The 22,764-nt window shown below is 40.2% G+C and overlaps 1 protein-coding gene and 1 long non-coding RNA gene across 3 annotated transcripts in view; one reads left to right on the top strand and one right to left on the bottom strand.

The window, feature by feature from the left end:
- Positions 1 to 15,148, top strand: part of LOC102384962 — an 84,006-nt gene extending 68,858 nt beyond the window's left edge. The window contains exon 3 of the long non-coding RNA XR_324604.1: positions 15,095 to 15,148. This is a non-coding gene — a long non-coding RNA (uncharacterized LOC102384962). The remainder of the gene's footprint in view (positions 1 to 15,094) is intronic.
- Positions 1 to 22,764, bottom strand: part of LOC112551336 (ADAMTS-like protein 3) — a 276,557-nt gene that overhangs the window by 206,993 nt on the left and 46,800 nt on the right. For both annotated transcript variants that reach the window (XR_003095629.1, XM_025211794.1), the window contains exon 3: positions 17,809 to 17,928. Coding sequence is in view for 1 of the 2 variants with exons in the window: in XM_025211794.1 (XP_025067579.1) it covers positions 17,809 to 17,928 (120 nt within the window). In the remaining variant the exon portion in view is untranslated. The remainder of the gene's footprint in view (positions 1 to 17,808; positions 17,929 to 22,764) is intronic.

The following is a 22,764-nucleotide window of genomic DNA, read 5'->3' as shown; positions in this document are numbered from 1 at the left end:
CTATGAAGAGTGATAAAAATAATGACGTATCAAATCAGAACTGAAATGATCATAACAAAGTACATTCCCTGATCTATGTTTTTGCTAGGGTGTTTTATGTTTGCTTACTCATTAATTCAGACAATTCAATTTTTCCTCAATTAATCTGTCAATCATTGTGACAAATTATTGAGATTTTATTATATTGCCTGTTTTCCTATAGTTTTTTGCATGGCATCACATTTTAAAACAACATAGTTATAGGTCCTCCTCTGAAAAATAATGGCCAATAGTGATATTTCATGTTCTCTACTATTTACCCAATTTTCCATTCAGTGTTTAAACTGACCGACAATGCTTCTGTTAGCATATCTGGAAGCACCACAGTGACTGCTCACTTGCTCAATGGCAAAACCTATTTGCCTTCAGTTGTGTATACCATGATCCAAATCCTATTAAAGGTTAGTGGCATTTTGAATCAAGACCTAAACAAGCAATTGTGAAGTGAAATATGGAGTTCTGAGTGCAAATGCAATTGTATCTAAAGAACTAATTTAAAAACTATGAAGACATTCCACATCATACATCAGCCCATCATTGCTGTCTTGCTTTACCAGGCAAATCAGCTTAAAATTGCTTTTTAAAAAAAGGTCTTTTTCCCCTAAGAAACATTAAAACTGAAGCAAAGTTTTAAAACTTAAAAAAAGGTCTTAAATACATGAGCATTTGTCATGACAGAACAAGCTTGGAAACTGTTCAACAATACAAGCAATAAGATAACATTTTAACATTAGATTCCTTAGTCTCAAGTGGCAGGAGGTCAAGCCTAATGAGCCCAGGGTATTAAAAAGAAGTTTAGAATGTTTTCAATTTTTAAAGGTCTGTAATGACCCCTCCCCTAAAAAGACTTGCCTATAGCAAAAATGAAATAAAATGAGCTAGGGAGGGAGTAAAATGCTGCCAAGGAATGTTTGACTTGGATCCCTTGGCAGACGTTCAGTTAAAGGCATGATGGGATCTAATGCACAGTCCCAACAGTCATGCCTTCTGCCTGTATGGCAGGAGACGTGATGATGGGATCCAGCATCAGATCCCAATTGTACAATACTGCCAGTGCCAGTAATCCTAGCAATCAGCTGATCTATTTTTCCAAGGCTACCCCCCTCATCCTCAGCTTTAAGTATTGTACTTGCCCATCTTCTAACCTGTCTTATAGATGACTCCCACATTAATCTTTGCAAAGGGATCAGTCAAATCAGACTTTTTTGCCCCCCTCCCCCCCAATAGTTAGTACTTTTGACTTCTCCCCCTTCCCCCATAATTTTCTTTACATAATTAAATAGCAGGAGTATATTTGATTTTAATTGAGAAAACCATTCATAAAGCAATGGAAAGCTTTTCAATTAAACTATCAAAATAGAAAGCTAGACCCTTGCCCCCAGAAGTCACTCTGTAACTGGTTACATTCACAAAAACATACTAATAGGCAATATGACAGAATGCATAGTTGTTGAAAACACAGAAATACAAAATACAATCTCTTTTTCTGCTGTTAGGTTAGCAACACTTTAGTATTTCATGCCGCAAAACCTAATACAGTTTATTCTTGATATTAAAAGTGTTAAAAGGCTAAGGATGCCTAATAGTTCAGTACTGATGTGTATCACAATGTGTAATGCATGCTAAATGCTGGCAATAATAATCAGAAGCACAGTTGTCAACAACTACTAAAATAATTCAATGAGGGAAAGAATCCACTCAAGTATCTATGTTTAGTGTTTTGGCTAGTTCCACCAGAATCTGTAAGTAGTGTATGTAGTCCTTCTCCTTGTGGCCAAACAGCTTTTGAAGACTCTGAGCCAGTGAAAATAAATCAGCTTTGCTGGCAATGTTGACAATTATTTTTTAAATAGTGTGGAGTGAAGTAAATGTTTTAAGTGGCAAAACTATCATTCTGAGTTGGAAATTAAGTGGGTCTGTCTCATGACTGGTTCATTATATAAGTGCTAATGATATCTATTGCCATTTTAACTATTTCTAGAAACACAGACAAATAATTTGACAGACCATGAATGTGAATGAATAAAAAGTTTATATTAATGAGGCATCTGCCTCATTAGTAGCAAATAAAAATTAAATGAGAGCTTCAAATATTTATTTCTATTAAGAAGGTCATTGTGACATCTAATATGTACCATATATGTACTTTCCAGGCTGGGGTGACATTGAAGACATAATTGCTGATTCAATATGAAAATAAGGAACGTTTATCACTTGGCCACATGTACTGCATTGGTATTGACAGGGCACATCTACCCAAGATGCTTAATGCACAGTAGACTAATTGTACTGTGCATTAATGTGCCCAGCAACAACCATGCTAAGACACTAATGCGCAATAGTATTAGTCTATTGCACATTAAGCAACAAACAAGCAGTGTGTGATCACACTAATGCATAGAGAGGTAGCCTACTGTGCATTTATTTCGTACTTGACTATACAAGTACTAAATTTAATGTGCAGTAGGCACTGTGCACTAATTAACATGTAGACACACACAGAGAGTATTTTATTTAAATTCCATTTAAATTATCCACACCACCTTGCAAAACAATGACATTACATCAAATGAAACATCTTCTATATGGTGGTGAATTTTATACGGCCATAATTACACTCGATATCTTTTCTGAGCCAAAATAAAGTGACACATCTAGAGAGTTATTTTAACTCTGTAGTTTTACAAGTTTAACATGTTGCTAATATACAGAAGCTCTGGCAAACTCTCTCAAAAAGTCTCTACATATTATCTAAAGTGAGAATGAATCAGAAAAATAATCTTATTTACCATATATATTTTTGTTAAGACTCTTGCCAATAAAATAATAGGGGTTGTGTGTGTGTGTGTGTGTGTGTGTGTGTGTGTGTGTGTGTGTGTAAGTGAAAAGTGTCAACAGTTTACCCATTTTTTAAAAATATATAAATACAATCTTTTTTTGCCTTCTCAGAGGAAAAGTAGCCAAAGCAAACCTATTACTACAAAAATGCATTTTGAATCACTTAAATAGAACTGTGTGAACAAGTTGATTAATTTGTCAGGGGACTTTATCTGCTTATAATGTCCTTTCTTCCATGAAGAACCTGAAGAATGACTTTCCTTGATAAACAAATACAGCTCCAAACATTATACTTCCTGCAGCACTTGAAATATCTTCTTTGAGTTAGCAGCATCACTGTTCTATTATATCTCAATGAACTCTCATTGAGAGATGACAGCAGTGGTGCGTCAGAGTTGCTTAAGCATGGGATCATTTCTACTAGCTCCAGTTTTTTTAGAGTCTTAATTTAGAAGACAAAAGCTAAACCTTTATCAATGTCAAAATTCTTGGATAAGCACATGAGCCAACTGTAGGGAGGAGGTGCAAATTACCTAGTCCAAATCTGAAAATAATGCAGCTATAACATCTTAAAAGAGGACCTAACAATTAGTAAACACTCCTTTGTTTTTCCATTTTTCTCCAGTAAAGGATGTCAAATAAAGATCTGGTCCATACATTAAATTAGCAATCCAATGTTTCCTCTGTTACAAGTAAATTGCAATAGAACAGTGGTTTTCAACCATTTTTAACCAAAGTACCCCTGGTGGCCAGATACAGGGGGCAGGCGGGAGGTTGGGGGTGGCATGCACCCAAAGGCAGAGCAGGGAGGAGGGTGGGTGGGGGCAGAGCACCGCCACCCTCCAGGAACAGGGCGGCTGCGTGTGAGCTTCTCCACCCCGCAAAGGGACATTGATGCCCTCACCCAGCCCCAGCCCTGCTCCTGGGTGGTGACAACGCTCCGTCCCCACCAGCCTGCGCATACCCCCTAGGACCATTCCAAGTACCCCCAGGTTATGCATACCTCCCAGTTCACAACCCCTGCAGTAGAAGAAAATTACACACTTGAGGGTAGATTTCAAGTACATTTTCTAGTATCCCTTAGCTCTAAAAATACTAAGAATTAAAGAAAAGATATAAAACCTGAATTAAAAAAAAAAACTCACAGTAAAACAGGAAGAGGCTAGAAAATTGAGGCAAGAGATGAAGTGTTCTGTTTTGCTACAAACCCTAATCACAAGAGGCATCTTTATGCAAGCACACTCATACACTTTGTGTTGAATGGAATTATTTCCATGTGTAGGGATTTTTCAGTACAAAAAAGTACTATACAGTACAGTAAATATACAGCTATACAGTACAAAAAAGACATACTAAGAAAAAGTAAGAGCATGTGTATGTGCATGTATGCGTGCAGCCTGCACACACATGTATATGAAAGAGAGAGATACTATACAAAATACTAAATAATTCAAAGCTTTTTTAGAATCAAAAACATCCTGAAAAAAAATTACCGTTGAAAATGTATTTAAGAACACAATGAAAATATTAAAAGGCACAAGCTGATTAGAAAACAATCAAGTTCTGTTCAATTTATTCAGAAAAAAGAAATAAGGTAAACCTCGTCTATTTTTCAGAACCCAAATCAGCTCTCATAACAAAAATGCTTCCTTTAATCTTAAACATGATTTTGTTTCTATTCAACAAAGTTGCTTCTGCCTGAGCTGTGTCAGCACATCTTGGAACAGAGGAGATGGAGCAAAACTCATTTCATATCCTGGAAGCTAGTATCAATTGGGTCTCCAGTGTCATTTACAGCAGCTTTAGGGACCCAGAGGCCATTCTGGCAGGCAGGAGAATGGAGAAACCTTGGCCGTTCTTCTCTCTGGACAAGCCCTGTCTCTGAAGCACATAGGGCAGGGCCTGCTATGGTTGCTTTATGCTACTGGAGAATATGCTGCCAGCTGATGAAGCCAGTATTATCTCAGCCCCAGCATGGCCAAGAATCTGGCCCCATGAGTTTTACTACTGAATTCAATGGGAGTGGGAATAAGATCTCACTTGCTGTTTGTTTCAGGAATTCAGTTGCACAAACCTTAAATTATATAGTTTATGACCCCCCAAATTATGTTTTCAAGTAGACATAGGGATTTTCTGGTCCTCATTTCAAATATCATGGTAAGGCACTGATCCTGTAAAGAGGATCATGTCAACGCTAACTGACTTCAGTGCACAAGGATTTACCCACACAGATCACTTTGCAGGGTTAGGACTAATGGAATAATTCAAACAGAACCAAGCTAAGAAAAGTTTATAGATCTCAGCATGCCAGGACAAGCCTCTACTCCCAATATGTGCCACTTACCATATCAACTGCAAACAGCAAAACCACAAACTTAAAAGCATTAATCAGCACTTCAAAAGGTGCCAATTCACAAATGGCTTTGCCAAAATAACTAACTTTTGCTACAACAGTACTCAGCGCACCAAGCTCTGTCATGCAGAGAAAACATTACTACTGCTTTAATTGCCTGAGTATATGCTAGCTGCACACTACCTGCAAGTGGTTAACTGAAACCCACCGATTAGCCTAAACAAAGTAAATACATTTAACATTTTGAGGCAGGTCCTAATATGTGATTTATACCATAGCAGCTTGTGCATGTAGATTTGCCCAGAATTATAAGTGATTTTTATTTGTCCTTCCTCCATACCTTCCAATCCACATATCTCCCACCACCAAACAAATCAGTCGATTAGGAAACTTATTTCTTTATTCAAATATTACACATTTTCCGTAAAATGCAGAAAAACTCAAACGACCAAAATTAAACCCACAAACTTATAAAAAATATAAAAACAAAAGGAAAGAGAAAAAGACTATATAAATACACATTTTTAGTTAAATTCAAAAAACAATGCATGGACAATTTGTATTTATACCTCCACACAACTTTACTGACGTATGGTCTTATAAAACAACTACTGAGGTCAGCTTCTCTTGATCTGAATGAAATATGCATCAGGTCCTGAAAGCTTGATAGTACACATTTTTAAACAAATGAGTAACCCCAATGCAGATAAGACTAATTGTACAATTAAGGTCAGTGAAGTTGGCTTTAGGTTTTCTTTAACTAATGTTAGAGCTTTTAGAAAATAAGAGTTCAATCCTGCAACTTAGGAAGCAAGATGCCTCCGAATAAGACATCCCCAGATGTTCTGACTCAGTTTAAGCAAAAAACAAAAGCAGCAAATAAAGATACATTACAAGGATAAAAAACCTATAGTGTATAAGAGCTTTGTATTGGGTTTGTTACTTAAATTTAAAATATAGAACATTTTTAGAATAAATACTTCACATTTAAAAATGCATCTTATACTTGAGAGACTATGGTAAATCTAAATAATTTTTTTTTCTTCTGGCCATGTTCTAATGACTTTACTATGTACCATGGATTCTATCAATCCCCTTGTAGAACACACACTGAAGTCAAAGGGAGAGTTTTCTACAAAAAATCAATACTTGTATATGGCCTGATGAGAGCATATTAACATTACATAGATAAAGGTTTAAAATATTTTATGGCCAATCAGGGGCAGTTTGATTAGTTCAGAAAAAAATCATATAAAACAGAACTGCAGAGTGAGACAAATCTGTTACTTTTCCAACTAAAAATAAATGCAACTTTTACTACTGGTCAACTACTATTACTCAGGACATAAGATGATTTTATGTGAAGAAAAATTAAGTTTATATAAACATAGTAATGCCTGGTATGTTATTTAATACATCCAAGTGGAAAGTAATGCCTGGCACATGGAATATTTTACTTATTCATTTTTATCTGATATTAAAAGACCAAAGATAGAAAGCTTTATACCACATTTACTCAAATATAAGACAACCCTGAATATAAGATGACTCTGCCCTCCCACCCCACATTAGATTCTATATATGGAAAATGTATACATTTGTTAAAAAATTATAGGATCTAATTATTGGAGGTTTTCCTTGAATTTGTCCTCCTCCCACTACTACAACAAGAAAAAATAAATTTAGCAAGTCAGACAGCCCCCTTGCCCTCTGCCCCACACCCAGCTTTTTCCCTCTGCAGCCCCTTCCCCCCTTCTTTATTATCAGACCTTGCTCTCCCTTAGCAAATGGAAATAAGGGGCACTTTTGAAACACTGACCTTGAACTGAATTACATAAAGGCAAATTACTACAGGTATACATAGACTTAGTTCATCCAGAATGGATGCACTTTTCTTTTTTTGAAACTGCTGAAAATTGAAGTATAGGTACTCCAGAAACACACTTTTAAGCAGCACTTTTATACCTACTTATATATAGTACAAACTATGCATGGTATTAGTCCAAAGCCAAAAGGCTTATGATTTACCATACAGTGTTCCCACAGCTCAGCACTCCTCAGTACGTGTGTGTATTCCAGATACCCCCCACATAAGTGGGGAAACTAGCACTGTGGCTAGTCGGGGAGCCCCACTTTGCCACACTGGCTCCCAGTAGTATAACATGAAAGTTGTGGCAGGAAAGAAGTTGTGCCAGAAGAAATAGCTACCAGCATACCCAGGTGACATCTTCTAGGTCCCACCCAACCACTGCCAGAAGGCCAGGTGCCAGCCAGGAAGGGCCTAAAACCTTATAACACATACAGGCAGAAAGCCCCATTTGCTGATGTTTGCCAGACAGTTAAGGCTGGTGAAGAAACAGGAATTACTGGAAATAGGAAAGAAAGGTGCAGCATAGCTGTGGGAGTGCGAAGGAAGTAAAAATGTATTCAGTATAGTGGCTCACCATGATCTGAAGAAGAATCAGCACTGAGGGGAACTGCATACAATGGGTACGACCATACATCTTATTCAGATGACCTGTACTACCCTATCCTCGGCTTTTTGGCTCAGATCAAATATAGTCCCTGTGGGCTGGCACATAGGATCTCAGCCTCCTTTGGGCCAAGATCACCTTGAATGGTGTTGTGTAATTAAGGGTGGAGAATTGTCCAATGCACTGTGGGTGGACCCTGCTACACGAGTCTACTATAGTCTCCCAATGGGAGGATTTCTGCTACAAGCTTTATTTTTATAGAGATGGGGGATGTCTCCCTAGCTTGCTCCTTTGGCTTTTTGCTAAGGGCCAGTGAGGCTTGGGGGCATTTGAACTCCAAGGCCTTCAAGGTTTGGGGCCTGCAGGTAGGATGCCTTCCATGGATTTGGGAATATCTGAAGCCCCAGGCTGAAGAATCTGGGAAGGAGGTTACTTGCCATTGGTAGTGCCACACAGACTTGAACAATTGAGCTCTGCCCAGTCAACAGAATTCACAACTGTTGAGGTTGGTCCTGTAAGGCCTTGGCCCCCTCAGGTGACCTTCCTGGCCTGGCATCCTCCCAACAGGATGATAGGATGAAAGGAGCCACGCTATCCCAACTGTGCTCTGATTGTATTCTCTCACTTGCTACGACTTTGATCTTACTTCTATTAGGTAGGTAGTTCTGCTGGGTGATACTTCAGGGCCTGTTGGAGGAGTTTCTTCATAGGGCTCCACCTCCCCTACACCCCATCCTTATCACTTCCTCAATGTTATATGACGCTCTTATCCTGAGGGCATCCCCCCTACCTGGGCTGCCAGTAATCTACATCAGGCCCTACTGTTGGGCACAGTGAAACCCCTCAGGGGAGTGCCTCGGATTTTGACTGGAAGTTCAGCATAGGTCCCTTCCCTGTCATGGGTCCACTGCCAGGGTGCCCTTAGGAACTCAAATCAATTATTTTTAATAGTCCCAAAATAAACCAGAATTAATTCAACAGGGCATGCCTTCTGTTAGGGGTTCCTTCCCCTCACTCTATCAATTCCCTTCTTGAGCAGTTCCAAAGAGAACTAAAAAAAAAAATGAAGAAACAATTTAAGTTCCCTTGTATATCCGGGGTGGATCCACTCTATAGATTTACTTTAAAAGTCCCCAAAATGACTAAATTAATTTGAAAATAAAAAAATGCTTATGGCTGGCCTGCAGCACCGAGCCACGTACTGCCTGGCTTCCCAAGCACCTACTTCACTGTGGAGCTTCAAACTCCTCTAGATGCGCTGCCCCCAATAGTAAGGCAATGGTCTACAGTCAGTGGTCACCATGCACCCCGTCACTGCAGTCAGCTGCAAGCAGGTGCTGGCAGGAGAATCCTTTAGTGTCTCCTCTACTGGGAAGCTCCGGTCTCTCCCTGGCTGCCCCTTTCCAGGGCCTGAAGTACTTCTCTAGGCTTGGCTGCTGCCAATCGGGAGCATGCACTGGCTCCAGCAGTGCAACATGGTGCTCCAGTCCCCTACAGCATTCCATGCTCTGCCTAGGGTAAGTTGCAGAGAAGGGTCACCCTTGGGCTTCCCTCGTTTCCCAGGGCCTCTCCTTTCACAGGAACTGATTTGACACGACATTTAAAAAAAAAAAAGTATGGTAAGTTTCCCACCAGCATTTTGGCCTTTTTGGCTAAGATTAAATGTAGCATTTTTGGCACCAAGTGGAGGATGTCAGGGCTGACTCTGGCCGTCCTGGTCCTAGCCTGGTATTGCAATCCCTTCAGGCCCAGTGCCAGTTCCCTGTGGAAGGAACAGCCACCCTTTTTTTAAGGGCCATACCAAAAAAAAAAGTTCCCATCCAGTATGTTTGCCGAATATGGGCCATCTGTTTTTATAGTCATGGTCAGTGTTGGCTACATTTAATCAACTTCATAGCTGGTTTCCATTGCTGAGCACATGTTTGGCAGTAGTGTAATGATGGGCAATATATTTAATGAGGTTTCCTTATATGCAAATATAAGATGAGCTTTTTTCCCCATGCTGATTGGGAAAAAGGCTCATCTTGTATTTGAGTAAATACAGTAACTAGCTTTGGATTCCATTTGAAATGACAAATGTGAACTGTGTGTAGAGAGCTGAAGACCATAATTTCAGTGGAAAAGCCTGAGTTCAAATGGAAAGGAACCAAGTTTTACTCATGTCTACTGAAGAAACCGTGACTGCTATGAACAGTAAACCAGATTCTAGTCTGCATTTCACCAGCGAAAATCAAGAGCAACTCAATGATTCAAGAAGTTTCTTTAAATTTCAGCTAGTTCAAATTAGATTTATCACAGTGTTCTCTGTTTCACAAGCAATTAAAACGTCTTAAAAGTGTTGTGACAAGATTCTTATGTGAACATCCATCTAGAGAGAAGTAGGAGCTCAGCCGCCTTCTTGATATATCCTTCCACTTAATCTTGAGGTTCTCCAGAGTTCAGAGTTGAATGTACTTTTGATTTTTTAATATCCTCCCCAGAGTGCTATTTTATAAGGCAGCCAGAATACCTTGTACTCTGGTGAACCAGGAATACCTAGGAACATTTTAGTCTACCAGTTGGACCTGAACTTCATGACAGATTTCTTTTCTAGTAAATTCAAACAAAGGCTAGAACTTAACATAGCTACACCAGCTCATATATTTCAACTTGCACATTTAGTTGGAAACCAAGTCACCGACTTCCACCTCACCTGGTGCATCTGAAGGCACTCTGAATGCTGTAAATGCAGATTTCTATTGCATTTTTATTGCACATTCTATTGCATATTTCTAAGCATTAATTGCTTGCTGGGTGGTTTCTCATGAGTCCAGTATTTACCACTTTTCCTACCCATATTTTTTTAAGAGATTTGTTTAGAAACACTAGGTTTCCTTGCCAAGATTTGACCATATAGTGCCATATGTCTGATGCCAAAAATCATGGCTTCCTCATTTGGAGATTGAAACAATACATATCATAAACCAAAAAGGTACAAAATCCACTAGCAGGTTAACAAGTTAAGCAAACCTTTTCTTACTTAACGAGGGAAGATAACCTTTTTATTTGGAATCTGTCTCTCTCAGCCAATCAAAGCTGAAAGGTACTTCAAATAGGATTTGCCCAACCAAGTTCTTACTTGTGTCCTTGTTGGTGGTTCATCATATGGACTGGTTTTAGGACTTGGAAGCAATACTCCAAGCGTCAGAAAACATGAACATTCTATTGCTGTGAGAGCTTTCCAGTACTACTACTATTTGGGGAAAAAATATTTCCTTGTAGTGGTTTAACAAGGTGAGAAGCCAAAAAAAATCAAAAAGAAAAAAGTAAACTAAACTATTACTTATGGCAAAGGACAATTAGCATCTCAAAGTGTTTTTCCTCCTCTCGATGTAAACTGAAGGATGATGGAAAGGGAGCAACATTTGCTTCCTGCTCTGGCATGTATAAGGACAAGAGACATTTTTGGCCATGCATCAAAATCTATTTTGCACTAAGGGGACATGTCTACACATGCAATTAATGTGCTTGAATTTTCTGCACAGAAAATTCAAGTTCACTAAAGTGCTTCCCGGGCATGCAACTGAATGTGTGCCCTTCAAGAACAAATTTGCTTCCAATGAGAGCAGTTCAGTCCAGGGCTGCTCCTGCCCTGCTCTTCCCTCCTGCAGCAGCCAAGGGGAGCTCCAGGCTCCCCCAGGTGCCAGCCCCAGGCTGGAAGGGGGCACAGGGACCCGTTCCGATTTCCATGCTGCAGAAAGAACTGTCCTGGCTGCAGGACCGCTGCCTCCCAACCACACAGCAATCGGGACCTGTCCCAATCTCCACGGGGTGGGTAGAGCTGTCCAGGCTCTGGGGGCAGCTGCCTCCCAGCCACATGGAGATTAGGATCCACCCTATCTCCACACGGCAGGGAGAGTTGTCCCAGCTGCAGGGCAGCTGTCTCCCAGATGCTTACAGTTGGCCCCGATCACCATGCAACTAGGAAACAGCTGCCCTGCAGCTGGGAGAGCTCTCCCTGCCCCACAGAGATCAGGATGGGTCTCCAAATCCATGCGACTGAGACGCAGCTGCCCTGAAGCCAGGACAGCTCCCCTAGGCCCACAGAGATTGGGGTTTAACCAGGTAGCAGTGGCCTCTGCTGCCTGGGCTGACTAGGAGCAAACTGCTCCCAGTCAGGGTCTACATGTGTGCTCTTGTGCATTAGTTAATGCACTGTTTTTCTAATACTTGTGTGTATTGGTACTAGCAAATGGCACATTAGACTAATTTAATGCACAGTAATTGCTGCACACATGTAAATAGTGATGATTTACTGCACATTAGATTAGTCTAATGTGTAGTAAGGCAGCTCATGTTGATGCACCCAGTCAGAGTTAAACTTCACTGACTCAGTAGAATTTTAGGAATGTGGTGCACAATGCACCAATGGAAGATGTAACTTAATAACAGTGCAGGATGTATAATAAAATGCATCTTCCTGTACCTTAACAAGTCTGTTCTGAGGATGCCCTTGAATGTACTTGCTTTGATTTAGCGTCTATTCTTTGTGAGAGTAAGAGAAAATGTGTTGAAAACTTATTTTACATATTATTGGGTAAAACATTCACAAAAATATCTAAAGGAAGGATGAGCGGCAGTAATTCATAAAACCCTACAAAGAACATTCTTGTGCAACTGAAAGTTTCCTTAATACTAAACCAAATATATTTAACAACAGATTTAGGAAGCAAAGTACGTCATCTGCATGTAATTTCTCAATACGCAAAGAGCAATGGAATATGTTAAAGGTTTAGTGCAATCTTGTACAAAAATTTGAGCACCCTCTTGCCAGATTAAACCAGAACAAAATGTGCTATGTAGCATGTACAACATGAATCCATATGTAATTCCACTGGGTTAGAACAGAGTACAATGTGTTCCCATTAATACTTACTTGTCTCCCATTTCAAGCTGTAAGCTTGCCTTTTCAGATAGCAAATACTTTTGAATATTTAAGCAACAGCTAGTTCTATTTTACCAAGATTACTTACTAACAAAGGAATGAATGATCCAGATTAAACTGGCTCACTGCTTGAAAAATACCAAACACAAAAGCCAAAGAAAACCCCTTTGAAACATTCCTATGTTTGGAGGATGTAAGGAAACTAATCTTGGATCATGATGTTGATGATGCTATATAAAAATATTACCCATCCATTTAATTAAATGTGAGACTTAATTGGACTGCAGGTTCTGAACAGCCCTGGAGGGAAGAGGGAGAACACAGCCTAAAGACAGATGTCCTGGTACAGCTGATCTGATCAATCAGCAAAAAAGAGAGCACACATGTGCAAACACAGAGGGAGGAAACTTTGTGAGGGTTCCCTGTTCCACACTTGCAGATCGCACCTCACAACATACACGTTCCAAGCTTCCCCCTGCAAGGTGATTCCTGTGGTGTGCAAAATCAGATACCTGGGGGTGCCTGCTAATGGGGTCCTGCCAGGGTTCCCCTGTTTGTAGACATGTGCCCCAAGTTGGGGCATGGAGGCATGCAGAGGATTCCTAAAGCACACCTCAGCAAGAAGGGGAACCCAAGTAGATGCTCCTGGAGCTTCAGGAGCCCACCCCAGGAATTCCTCAGCAGAAGAATTCCCAGGGCACACAGGATTCGGCCCTTGAAGCCCCAGAAGTGCTTGCCTGGGAGGGCTGGAGAGTGCAAACAGCTCCAGGCTTCCCATACTCTCCTGTCATAAAGCAAACAGAAAATAGCAGCACCAATTAATACCATCTATTGTCACAGCCACAGTTTGGGCATGTGTGGCACAACAAGAAACAAGGATGTCTGTTTGCTTGGGCTCTGTGCTCCCATAAAAAAAGTTTTGGTGGCACAAGGTGATGTGTGATTCCATAATGGGAAACACAAGGAAGCATTTCTACCTCTTCTACCTCTTGCACACAAATCAGAGGGAGGTAAAAGCTGATTTTTCCCTTTTCATCTTCCCCATTAGTTTAAAATTCTGCATAGGTCTTTAGGAGCCTCTCATACCCTTTAGCTGCTCTACCCTCCATCTTTAACAATGGTTGTAGGATTTTGAGAAGTGGGGTGCAGATGGTATGGTGCATCACCACACAGAACACAGCACGCATTCTTCTCCTGACTGTGGTGCTGTTCCAAGTCATGCCAAGCCCATGTCCAGGCCATTTGGAGTCTGGAGACTGTCAAGACATCTGATGCCAGCCCAGCCTAGCAGTGCTCACAAAAGCTGGCTTGAAATTTTGAATGGAAGAGGAATCAAAGAAGGGTGGGACCCAGAGGTGCAGTAGGGCAGCTCCACATGTAATTTCTCAGTACATGAGGCACAGTGTTAATGATGTTGGTGCAGTCATCCACCTCTATGGAAGCAGCTATTTTTGGGGCCCCCACAAAGGAGGTGCCTGGGGCTGCTGCCCCAGGAGCCCCCACAGTTATATTACTGGTACAACCATACTCCCCTGAATCCACCTCTGTCCTTTCCTATAGCTGTACCACAGGAGCTGTGGAGTTTACTAATAAACATTTTCAGGGAGTCAAAAAAATTGTCTCTTGGGGTGACCTGGCATGAATGCTCCTTCCTGGAAGCATCATGGAGACACAGTTAGGTTAAGTAGGTACAAGATTTAGAAATTAATATTAGTGCCCTAAAGAAATGGCTCTCCATTGCCCCTTGTGGCTATTGTGGATAAATGGCCAAAGGGACAGTTTTCAGAACTAACAGAGCCCTGAAATCTCACTGCTGGACTATATTCTTTTGGGAGAAGGGGAACCCCAAACTCTTTACAGGCTAAGGACCCTTCTGTTGCTCTCTATACCAGTCACAGTGAACAGGGTTGGAAGAGTCAAAAGGCTGAGATGTAGGCACTCTTCAACCTATATTATGAATTACATGGCAGGTCTGTACCTCTTCTACCCTTGGTCTACTGAAATGCTAGGTATATTAAGGTAATATTGTGCCCTGCCACTTAATTCCATTCTCATGCCAACTTTCACTCACCTACTTGTCTTATTACAATTCACTTCTGTATTCATCCTTATTTTCTAAGCATTAAGAGTGAACACAAAATAAAATACAATTTAAGTTACTGAGCATTATGTAGATGCGAAGATGTGGACAGGGTAGATAACAGTAGCAAAAACATGGAAGATATATAAATTCATTCACAGAACACATTAATCTTAAACTAACTAATCTTTTTGACAAAGATCCTGCTTTTTTTAAGAAAACCAATAGAATTTATTTGTTTGCATTTTTTTCGGGTGTGTGTGTGTGGGGGGGGGGTGTGCGTGTGTGTGTTTTACATTCTAGGAAGCCAAAGTTACTTTTAGTATGACTAATTCAATTCCTGAGTATTGAACTTATCTTAAAAGCAGTCCTTTTCTTGAAAGCAGGCTCCATGATGTTTCTGAAAGAACTACCCATGTGGATCAGATCCAGAACACACAGAACATAATGGAAATATTGTCATTGACTGCAATAGGCTTTGGAAGAAACCTCTACACAGAACCATGTATTATCACCAGAATACATTCAGAGTCCGAGAAAAAAAATAAAACAATGAATAAATAAAAACACTGTTATGCTTAATTTATTGTTTTTGCCTCTAAACATCACTCCACTCAAAGGAAGCTGAAGCTGTTTTCACCAGAAGTGTATAGTTTTGTTTTTTGGATTTTTTTTACAATTAAAAGCAGCCTGTACCACAGCTGCATGTTAGTGTTCTGTGAATTATTGCTTTTCCAGGTGTTTAGTCCAGGGGACATCTTATCTCAGTACCTTTTCTATAGATGAATCAAAATCCTCCAGGGAAAAATCATGAATTACTCCACATATATTTCAACTGTATTCAAACAAATAATTTACCATATTTCAACATGCTTTCAGATTCTCACTATTCTTTTCCCTTTCCATAATTTAAAACCTAAAAGAAGCTACAAAGCCTGTCTCTGTTCTTGCCCTTTTTTGAGTAAGTCATTGAACAACATAATAATATTCCTTAAAATGGTTACTGCGATGAGCCCACCCTTCACAATAAAACTGTCAATCACTTGAAGGCAGCAAGCTCTGTTACCCAAGGGCAAGGAGTGCTCTTTTTTATTTTTCTAGAGATTGTTTCCCAAGAATCTCCTCTTTCTTACAAGAGATGTACTAGAAATGCCTATGAATGTAATTCAGATAGGTTTGATGTGGAGTTCAATAAGCTCCTGTAACACATTGTGTTATGAGTAATTTCCATAGCATGCCACAAACTTCCTAGGTTTACTTCAAATCGTTTGCTAAGCTTAACAGAGATTCTTTCATGTTGCATTCTTTACATTAATATATGTATTTCATGTTTAATGTAATGTTTCTCTGTAGCCTGAAGATAGCATTTCTGGTCCTTAATGCCAGAATAAAAGGTTTGTTACTCTTAAAACACCCTTCTTCATCCAGTATTACACTATTTCCTGCATTTTCATTCACTTTTAAAGAACTACCAGATAACTGACCCCTAAATAAAAATATAAATAATCTTTCAACAGTTTACGTGGTATGATATTTCATATTACAATATTTCTCAGCCTTAAAGTTAAAAAAAGTTCTTTTGGCTACTTCAAGAAAATGAACAGCATTTATTTAATCTCTCTTTATAGGAATAGATTATTTAAATGGTAATGTAAAGGAACAGCAAGAAACATACTACAGAAAAAGAACACCAATCTTGCCTCTACTATTGAATCTAGGTAGCCTTAGGGAAGTTGAGACATATTACAGGGGCAATGTAAGTACTGGAAGGTGGGGCGGGTGCATTAGAAGGTGGGCAACCTCCAAAACAAGCTCTCTCTGCTCCCTTCCTAACCCCGCCCCCCACTTCATTCTGAAAACAATGTGTACTGACACAAGTTAATAAAGGCTCCACTTTGGAGTGCCTTCATCTGAACTCTCAAGTAATGAGAGTTCAGATTGTCACAGGACTGGGCCCTTTTAAAGCACTCTGCAGCTCTGCCCTTCCATAAGGGCATAGCTGTAGAGTGCTTTCAGTGGCTGATCATGTGAAAAAAGTCACTTGTCACAACTCCATGCCACTGCCCCCACCTATGCCCCCATGAAAAAAAATGTCACTTGTGTCAGCGCCCTTAGGATAAGGACAGAAGTTACACATAAACCGGTATAAGTCATTGGAAACCGGTTCAAATCTGTAACACAACAGAAGCTGAGTGTACACACACCACTTTCAAAGTGGCTGAAACTGGTTTAAGATAAACCTGGATCAGACAAACCTGATTTAGGTTAAATTAGTTTATTGAACTTCTGTCCCAGATCCCCTCTAAATTCCAGTAATTCCCAGTTCTCCAGCATGCCAGGATGCTTTGGACCTCCCCTTTACACCCCGCCTTGCAGGTTGGGTAGGCTAGCCTTGGCCCAAGTTGTCTGCTCCAGCCAAGCAGGGAAGTGTGCTCTAGCACCCCCTTGGCTTCTGGCCTGGGCCACTGCAGGTATGTGGCTGCATTTTTAGAATCAAAAGTGAATGTCTGTTCACTTGCTTATCAGTTTAGTCTACTCAGCTTAGAATAACCCGCAAAGATTGAATCGATTTAGCCTCAGGCTTTTTTGATTGTTTGTATTTAGCCTTAGTGTTTGTATAGTTCTGTAAACTGTGAAGTGTCCTGTGTTATTAACATACAAATTAGTTTTCCCTATGAAATACTCATAAAGAATTAATGGAATTACTTATAGGCTTTCTGTAGCTTTATTGGAGATCTTTTTTTAATGCAAATTTATACTCTTGATACAGAATTCAAACAACCCACAGACAGGATCTGATCACTGTTTAATTTGATACTTTTTGGGATATCTTCTATAACAAGCTATTAAATATCTTGAGAACATTTTAAGTTTAACATTTACACTGAGGTTTAATATCTGTTACCACTCTTCCATAAATGATGTTTTAATAACTCTACAATAAAATGCTCTGATTTAGCTTCCTTTTAAAGATGCTATCATTCTGAGTCATCAAAAAGGTAACGGGTAAAATAATGGATTCATTTGTTACATGTGGAAATTCAAGCAATTTTTAATATCTCACTATTGTGCAAGTGTGACACAGCTCTATCATACTGACCTGATCATCAAAGCGGTAAGTGAGGAATTGTTCCCCTGTTGTATCTTCAAGAAAACTCCCTTGTGGAGAAAGTGCAAACTCAGGCAGGAAGTATGCACCTTGGGATTGTTCTGCTCTTGTCTGTAAGAGATTAAAAAAAGACATATTACAGCTAATGAAGGCAAAGTGTATGCACAATAATGGCAACTGCAACTATACTCATGAACAAATTACATGACATTTTTCTGCAGTTTTAGGGCTGGAATTTTGAACATTTGGCCAAGAGTATCTACAAGAAAATGTAACCTCTGTAGCTTCAAAGTCAGAGTTCTCTGTCTATACCAGGAAGAAAAATAAAAGTGAGGCCAGCAGCTTCATAATGCCTCTACCCAAGTTTTAATCTAACTGGTCAGGTACCAGCAATGAAGCCATAGAACCATTGCATTTGTTGCTTAATCCTCAGCCACACTATTTAAAGCTAGGTCAGATACAACTACACTAGAAGCAGCTATACCTCCAGCAATGAGTCAGGATGTAGCCTCAGACTGCTGAAAAGGCAATTAAAGAATGCCAGAATGAATTTTAATGTTACATGATTGTGGAATGGCATGGATATACTAAGCCAAAACAGTGCAGAAATTTGAACTGGAATGGCAAGATATCAAACCCTTTACACAGCTGATGAGCTTCTGACACACTTTGATGACACAGAATTAGATACCAGAAATGTTGATTGTACACCATTATTTGAGATTTTGTCAATGTGTTGACTTCAATAATCAGGCTCCAGATAGACTAAATGCAGATCCAGGACCCTTTCCTGGTGTAGCTACACATTCATCTGAAATGCTGTGGCATAGAGTTTTGTGAGGAGGCACCAGACTTCCACAAGTCAACCAAGCCAGGAGATGTACTGATTACTGGAAATTGGGAGCACTGATAATTACACATTAAAAATGTTATATTTGACACCTAAGTTATTCAGGGATGATGGGACAAACCTCTCTAATCAAGGAACAAATATACTTCTGGACAGTGTTACAGCTATGGTGAAAGGGGCAGGCAGCCAAGCTAACTGTTGGCACCTCTTTATGGCAGATGCCTAGTGAAAGTACTCATTCTATGGGAGACCTAGTTTCCTAATAAATCAGAATTACAAGTGGACTGAGGAGAAGACATCTCTTAAATGAAGCTGGGGAATGGGAAAAGTGGCTTTAATGGCTAGTAGAAAAACGAGACAAACCCTCTTTCCTAAGCCATTTAACCTTAATATGAGGGGAAGTCAACAGGATCCCAGCTCACTGCCAGGACCAGCTGTGGAAGGGTTAGAGGTTAATGATAACCCCCCATAAGGAGGAAGCAATTAAAGGAGGAATCATGGCCTGCGCCATCCGAGCTATTGCTGGATACTTCCAAACTAAAGGAATTTAACAACACTGTGGTTTAATTAAATTGCATATCTCATTTATTTTCTTTCCTGATTGATTGTCAGCTACTGTCCTGAAGTGGAAGCAGTAAATTTAAGATACATAACTTCAGTGAGCTATAGTTAAGGACCCAAGCTATTCTAATTGTCTACAAGACTTCAGAAGTATTGCATATAATTCAGGCACTAAACCCTCAGGAATCATAGAACAGGAGCCATGTCACTCTGCAAACAGCCTTCAGCTTGTACTACAGTAATGTAGTAGCATGTCATTTGCATGAAGTCTGGAAAAACAGCTTATATTGCTACTGCTTATCATGTCTTACAACATAGATATGTTTCAGTTTCATGGGCCACAAATCCCATCACCTATCAAAATTATTACATTATATTTAGTGTTTTGTATTAAACTAGGTTTGTATGAACTAGAAATTATTTGCAAAGTTCACATCTAGACTGGTTGTGCTTTAAATTATCTCAGTGAATAGGATTTTAAACAAAACTTTGCACCTTGTATACACAATGTCATGTTTTCACATGCACAATGGTGACATGTTGGGAGGACATGGGGAGGGGGGCATGTGCCCCCCCTCACCCCCCCCAGATTTCCATGCTGACAGTTGGATGTTGGGCATGGCGCTGTAGCCTGGCCAGAACCAGGGCCCATCAGCAGTAGGGGTAGTGACAGTGGCGCAATTTCCGCACCAATGGTGGGGTGTGGAGCTGCAGCCTGGCCAGACCCAATGCTCAGCAGCAGCGGGGGCAGGGGTGCAGCAGTAGCATGGAGTTGTGCCCCCCCACCCCACTGTCAGCATTTATGTGTCACCTATGCACATGTTGTGGCTAAGTCAGGACATCATTTAAATTCTATTATTAAAAAGGCAGCCACCAAGTCAGTCACATTTAGGTTTTTAAATCACAAAATGGGGAAAAATCTGTGTTTTACAACACTAGATTCCCCGTGTTACAATGAAGGAAAGTCTAGAATCCAACCTCATGCTGACTCCCACATGGTCACTGCTCTTATAACCTTTCATACATGACACATGACTCTAATATTAATGCAGTTGATGTCACTGAAACCAATAACTCACAATGGGCTATGGATTAGGCTCTATATGATAAAAGCCAGCACTGGTGGCTAAGAACTATATCATAAATACCCTTTTGTCCTGGGTTAAATGACATAGTATTACTACCTCAATTTCCCCAGGTATAAAATGTAGCTTACTAAATTTACTGACTTATTTCAGTGAAGGTTATATTTGTGAAATGCTTTGAAAAAGAATACTGCCTAAGTGTTAGTGATTTACGAGAACATTTTGGAAAGAGTTGCTGAGCTCAAGAACAGAATAGAATCCAAATTATTCCTCCACACTTCCCAGAAAAAGGTCTATAATCATGCTGTTGCTTAATTTCTCATAAACAAGTTGCCAGTAGGATATGCAGAGATTAGCTAGCTTGTGTTTCCCATCTTTATAAGGTAAATATTTAAAATAGAAAGCCTTCAGGCATTCATCAGTATTATGCTTTGAATATAAAAGATGCCAACATTTGAACCTGAAATAACAAGTGTGACATGAAAAACTAAAACGTTTTACACACACATTTATTTTAGTGTTAATATCTAATGAGCAGTTAGCTACTGGGTGAAACATGGACCTACTTGTTAGTTGAAGGCAAGCAAAAAATGGCCCCTAGCATGGAAAATTTCAGTCCAAGAGATTTTAGAAAGTTATATACAGGGACTTATAATATAAACTGGATTGTTTAGCAATAGTAGGTGCTGCTGACTACCAAAAAGAACTGAAGCAAGAAAGAGATACAGTCAAGAGTGATGATAAAAATAATAATGGTTAAGATACAGGAAGAGCATGGTGAAGGAGACTTGACAGTAGGAGTATATTATGAATCTCCGAACCAAATGGAGAAGCTTGATCTGAAATTCTCCAGAGAACTGGCAGAGGCACACACAGAATATAGTCATCATAGGTGACTCCAATTATCCAGACATCTCATGGGAAGAGCACTGAGGTAGATCTGAGTGGCCACATAGCTTCCTCACTCGCATTGAGGAACTCTATTTGACTCGAGAAGTATACAGGCCGACCAGAGGAAAGGCAACCTGGATTTGGCCAAAGGGGATGATCTAGTGAGTAATCTGGTGATTGAGGGTAATCTAGGCAATTGCAACCACGAGATGATCACTTTCACTATGGATTGTAAGGCAGGGAAATCAGTTAATAGGGTAGAAATCCTTGATTTTAGGAAAGCTGAATTCTACAAATTTAGGAGATTTGTGGATGAGGCCCTGCAGGACCATGGTCCAATGGGGAAGGGAGTGTAAGAAAAGTGGTCATTCCTCAAGGATACAATCCTTGGAACACAAAGGAGGTCCATTCCTGTTCATAAGGAAGGTAGCAGAAGGGCTGGGAGACCTCCCCTGGCTCACTGACCTCCTGAAAACAAGAGAAGCATATAAGAGATGGAAGCTGGGAATTACCCCCAAGAAAGAGTACATAGGAATGGCCCACAACTGTAGGGAGCAGATTAGAAAAGCCAAGGCAGAAATCCAATACAAACTGGCAACAGAAATCAAAGACAATAAAAAGTCATTCCTTAGATATATAGGGAGCAGGAAAAAAAAAAAAGGGAAACGTAGGACCCCTGCTGACCGCAATGGAACTCCTAAATGAATACTTTGCGTTGGTATTCCACCAGACCAAGGATATTAACTTGCCTAACAGAAAGAAGGATAGACAAGGTGAGAGTGATCACCCACCTATAATCAGTGAAGATCTTGTGGGGGAGTACCTAGAGAAGCTGGATATCTACAAGTCAGCAGGACTGGATGAACTACACCCAAGAGTGCTGAAAGAACTAGCTGACGTCATTGTACAACTGATGGCAAAGCTATTTGAGAATTTACGGCACTCGGGTGAAGTCACAGAAGACTGGAAGAGGGACAATGTGATGCTTATCTTCAAGAGATGAACAAAGGAGGACCTAGGGAATTACAGGCCATTCAATCTGAGCTCAATCCCTGGAAAAATGCTGGAAAACCAAGAGTGCTGAAAGAACTAGCTGACGTCATTGTACAACTGATGGCAAAGCTATTTGAGAATTTACGGCACTCGGGTGAAGTCACAGAAGACTGGAAGAGGGACAATGTGATGCTTATCTTCAAGAGATGAACAAAGGAGGACCTAGGGAATTACAGGCCATTCAATCTGAGCTCAATCCCTGGAAAAATGCTGGAAAATGTATCAAAGAATCCATCAGTGATAGGCTAACAGAAGGCAGTAATCTAAAAGACAGCCAACATGGCTTTGTTGCAGGCAGGTCATGCCTGACCAACCTCATCTCCTTCTATGATCAGGTAACTCACCCCCTGGATAAAGGAGATGAGGTAGATGTCATATACTTGGATTTCAAAAAGGCCTTTGACTTGGTCTCCCACAATGTCCTCATGGTTAACTTGAGAAAGTGTGGCCTCAACAACTTAATGGTCCAGTGGCTGGGAAACTGGCTGTGGCAGAGCACCTTTGGTG

The sequence above is a fragment of the Alligator sinensis genome, unplaced genomic scaffold (assembly GCF_000455745.1).
Source record: "Alligator sinensis unplaced genomic scaffold, ASM45574v1 scaffold259_1, whole genome shotgun sequence".
NCBI classification, from domain to species: domain Eukaryota; kingdom Metazoa; phylum Chordata; order Crocodylia; family Alligatoridae; genus Alligator; species Alligator sinensis.
This window is presented reverse-complemented; position numbering and strand designations above follow the sequence as displayed.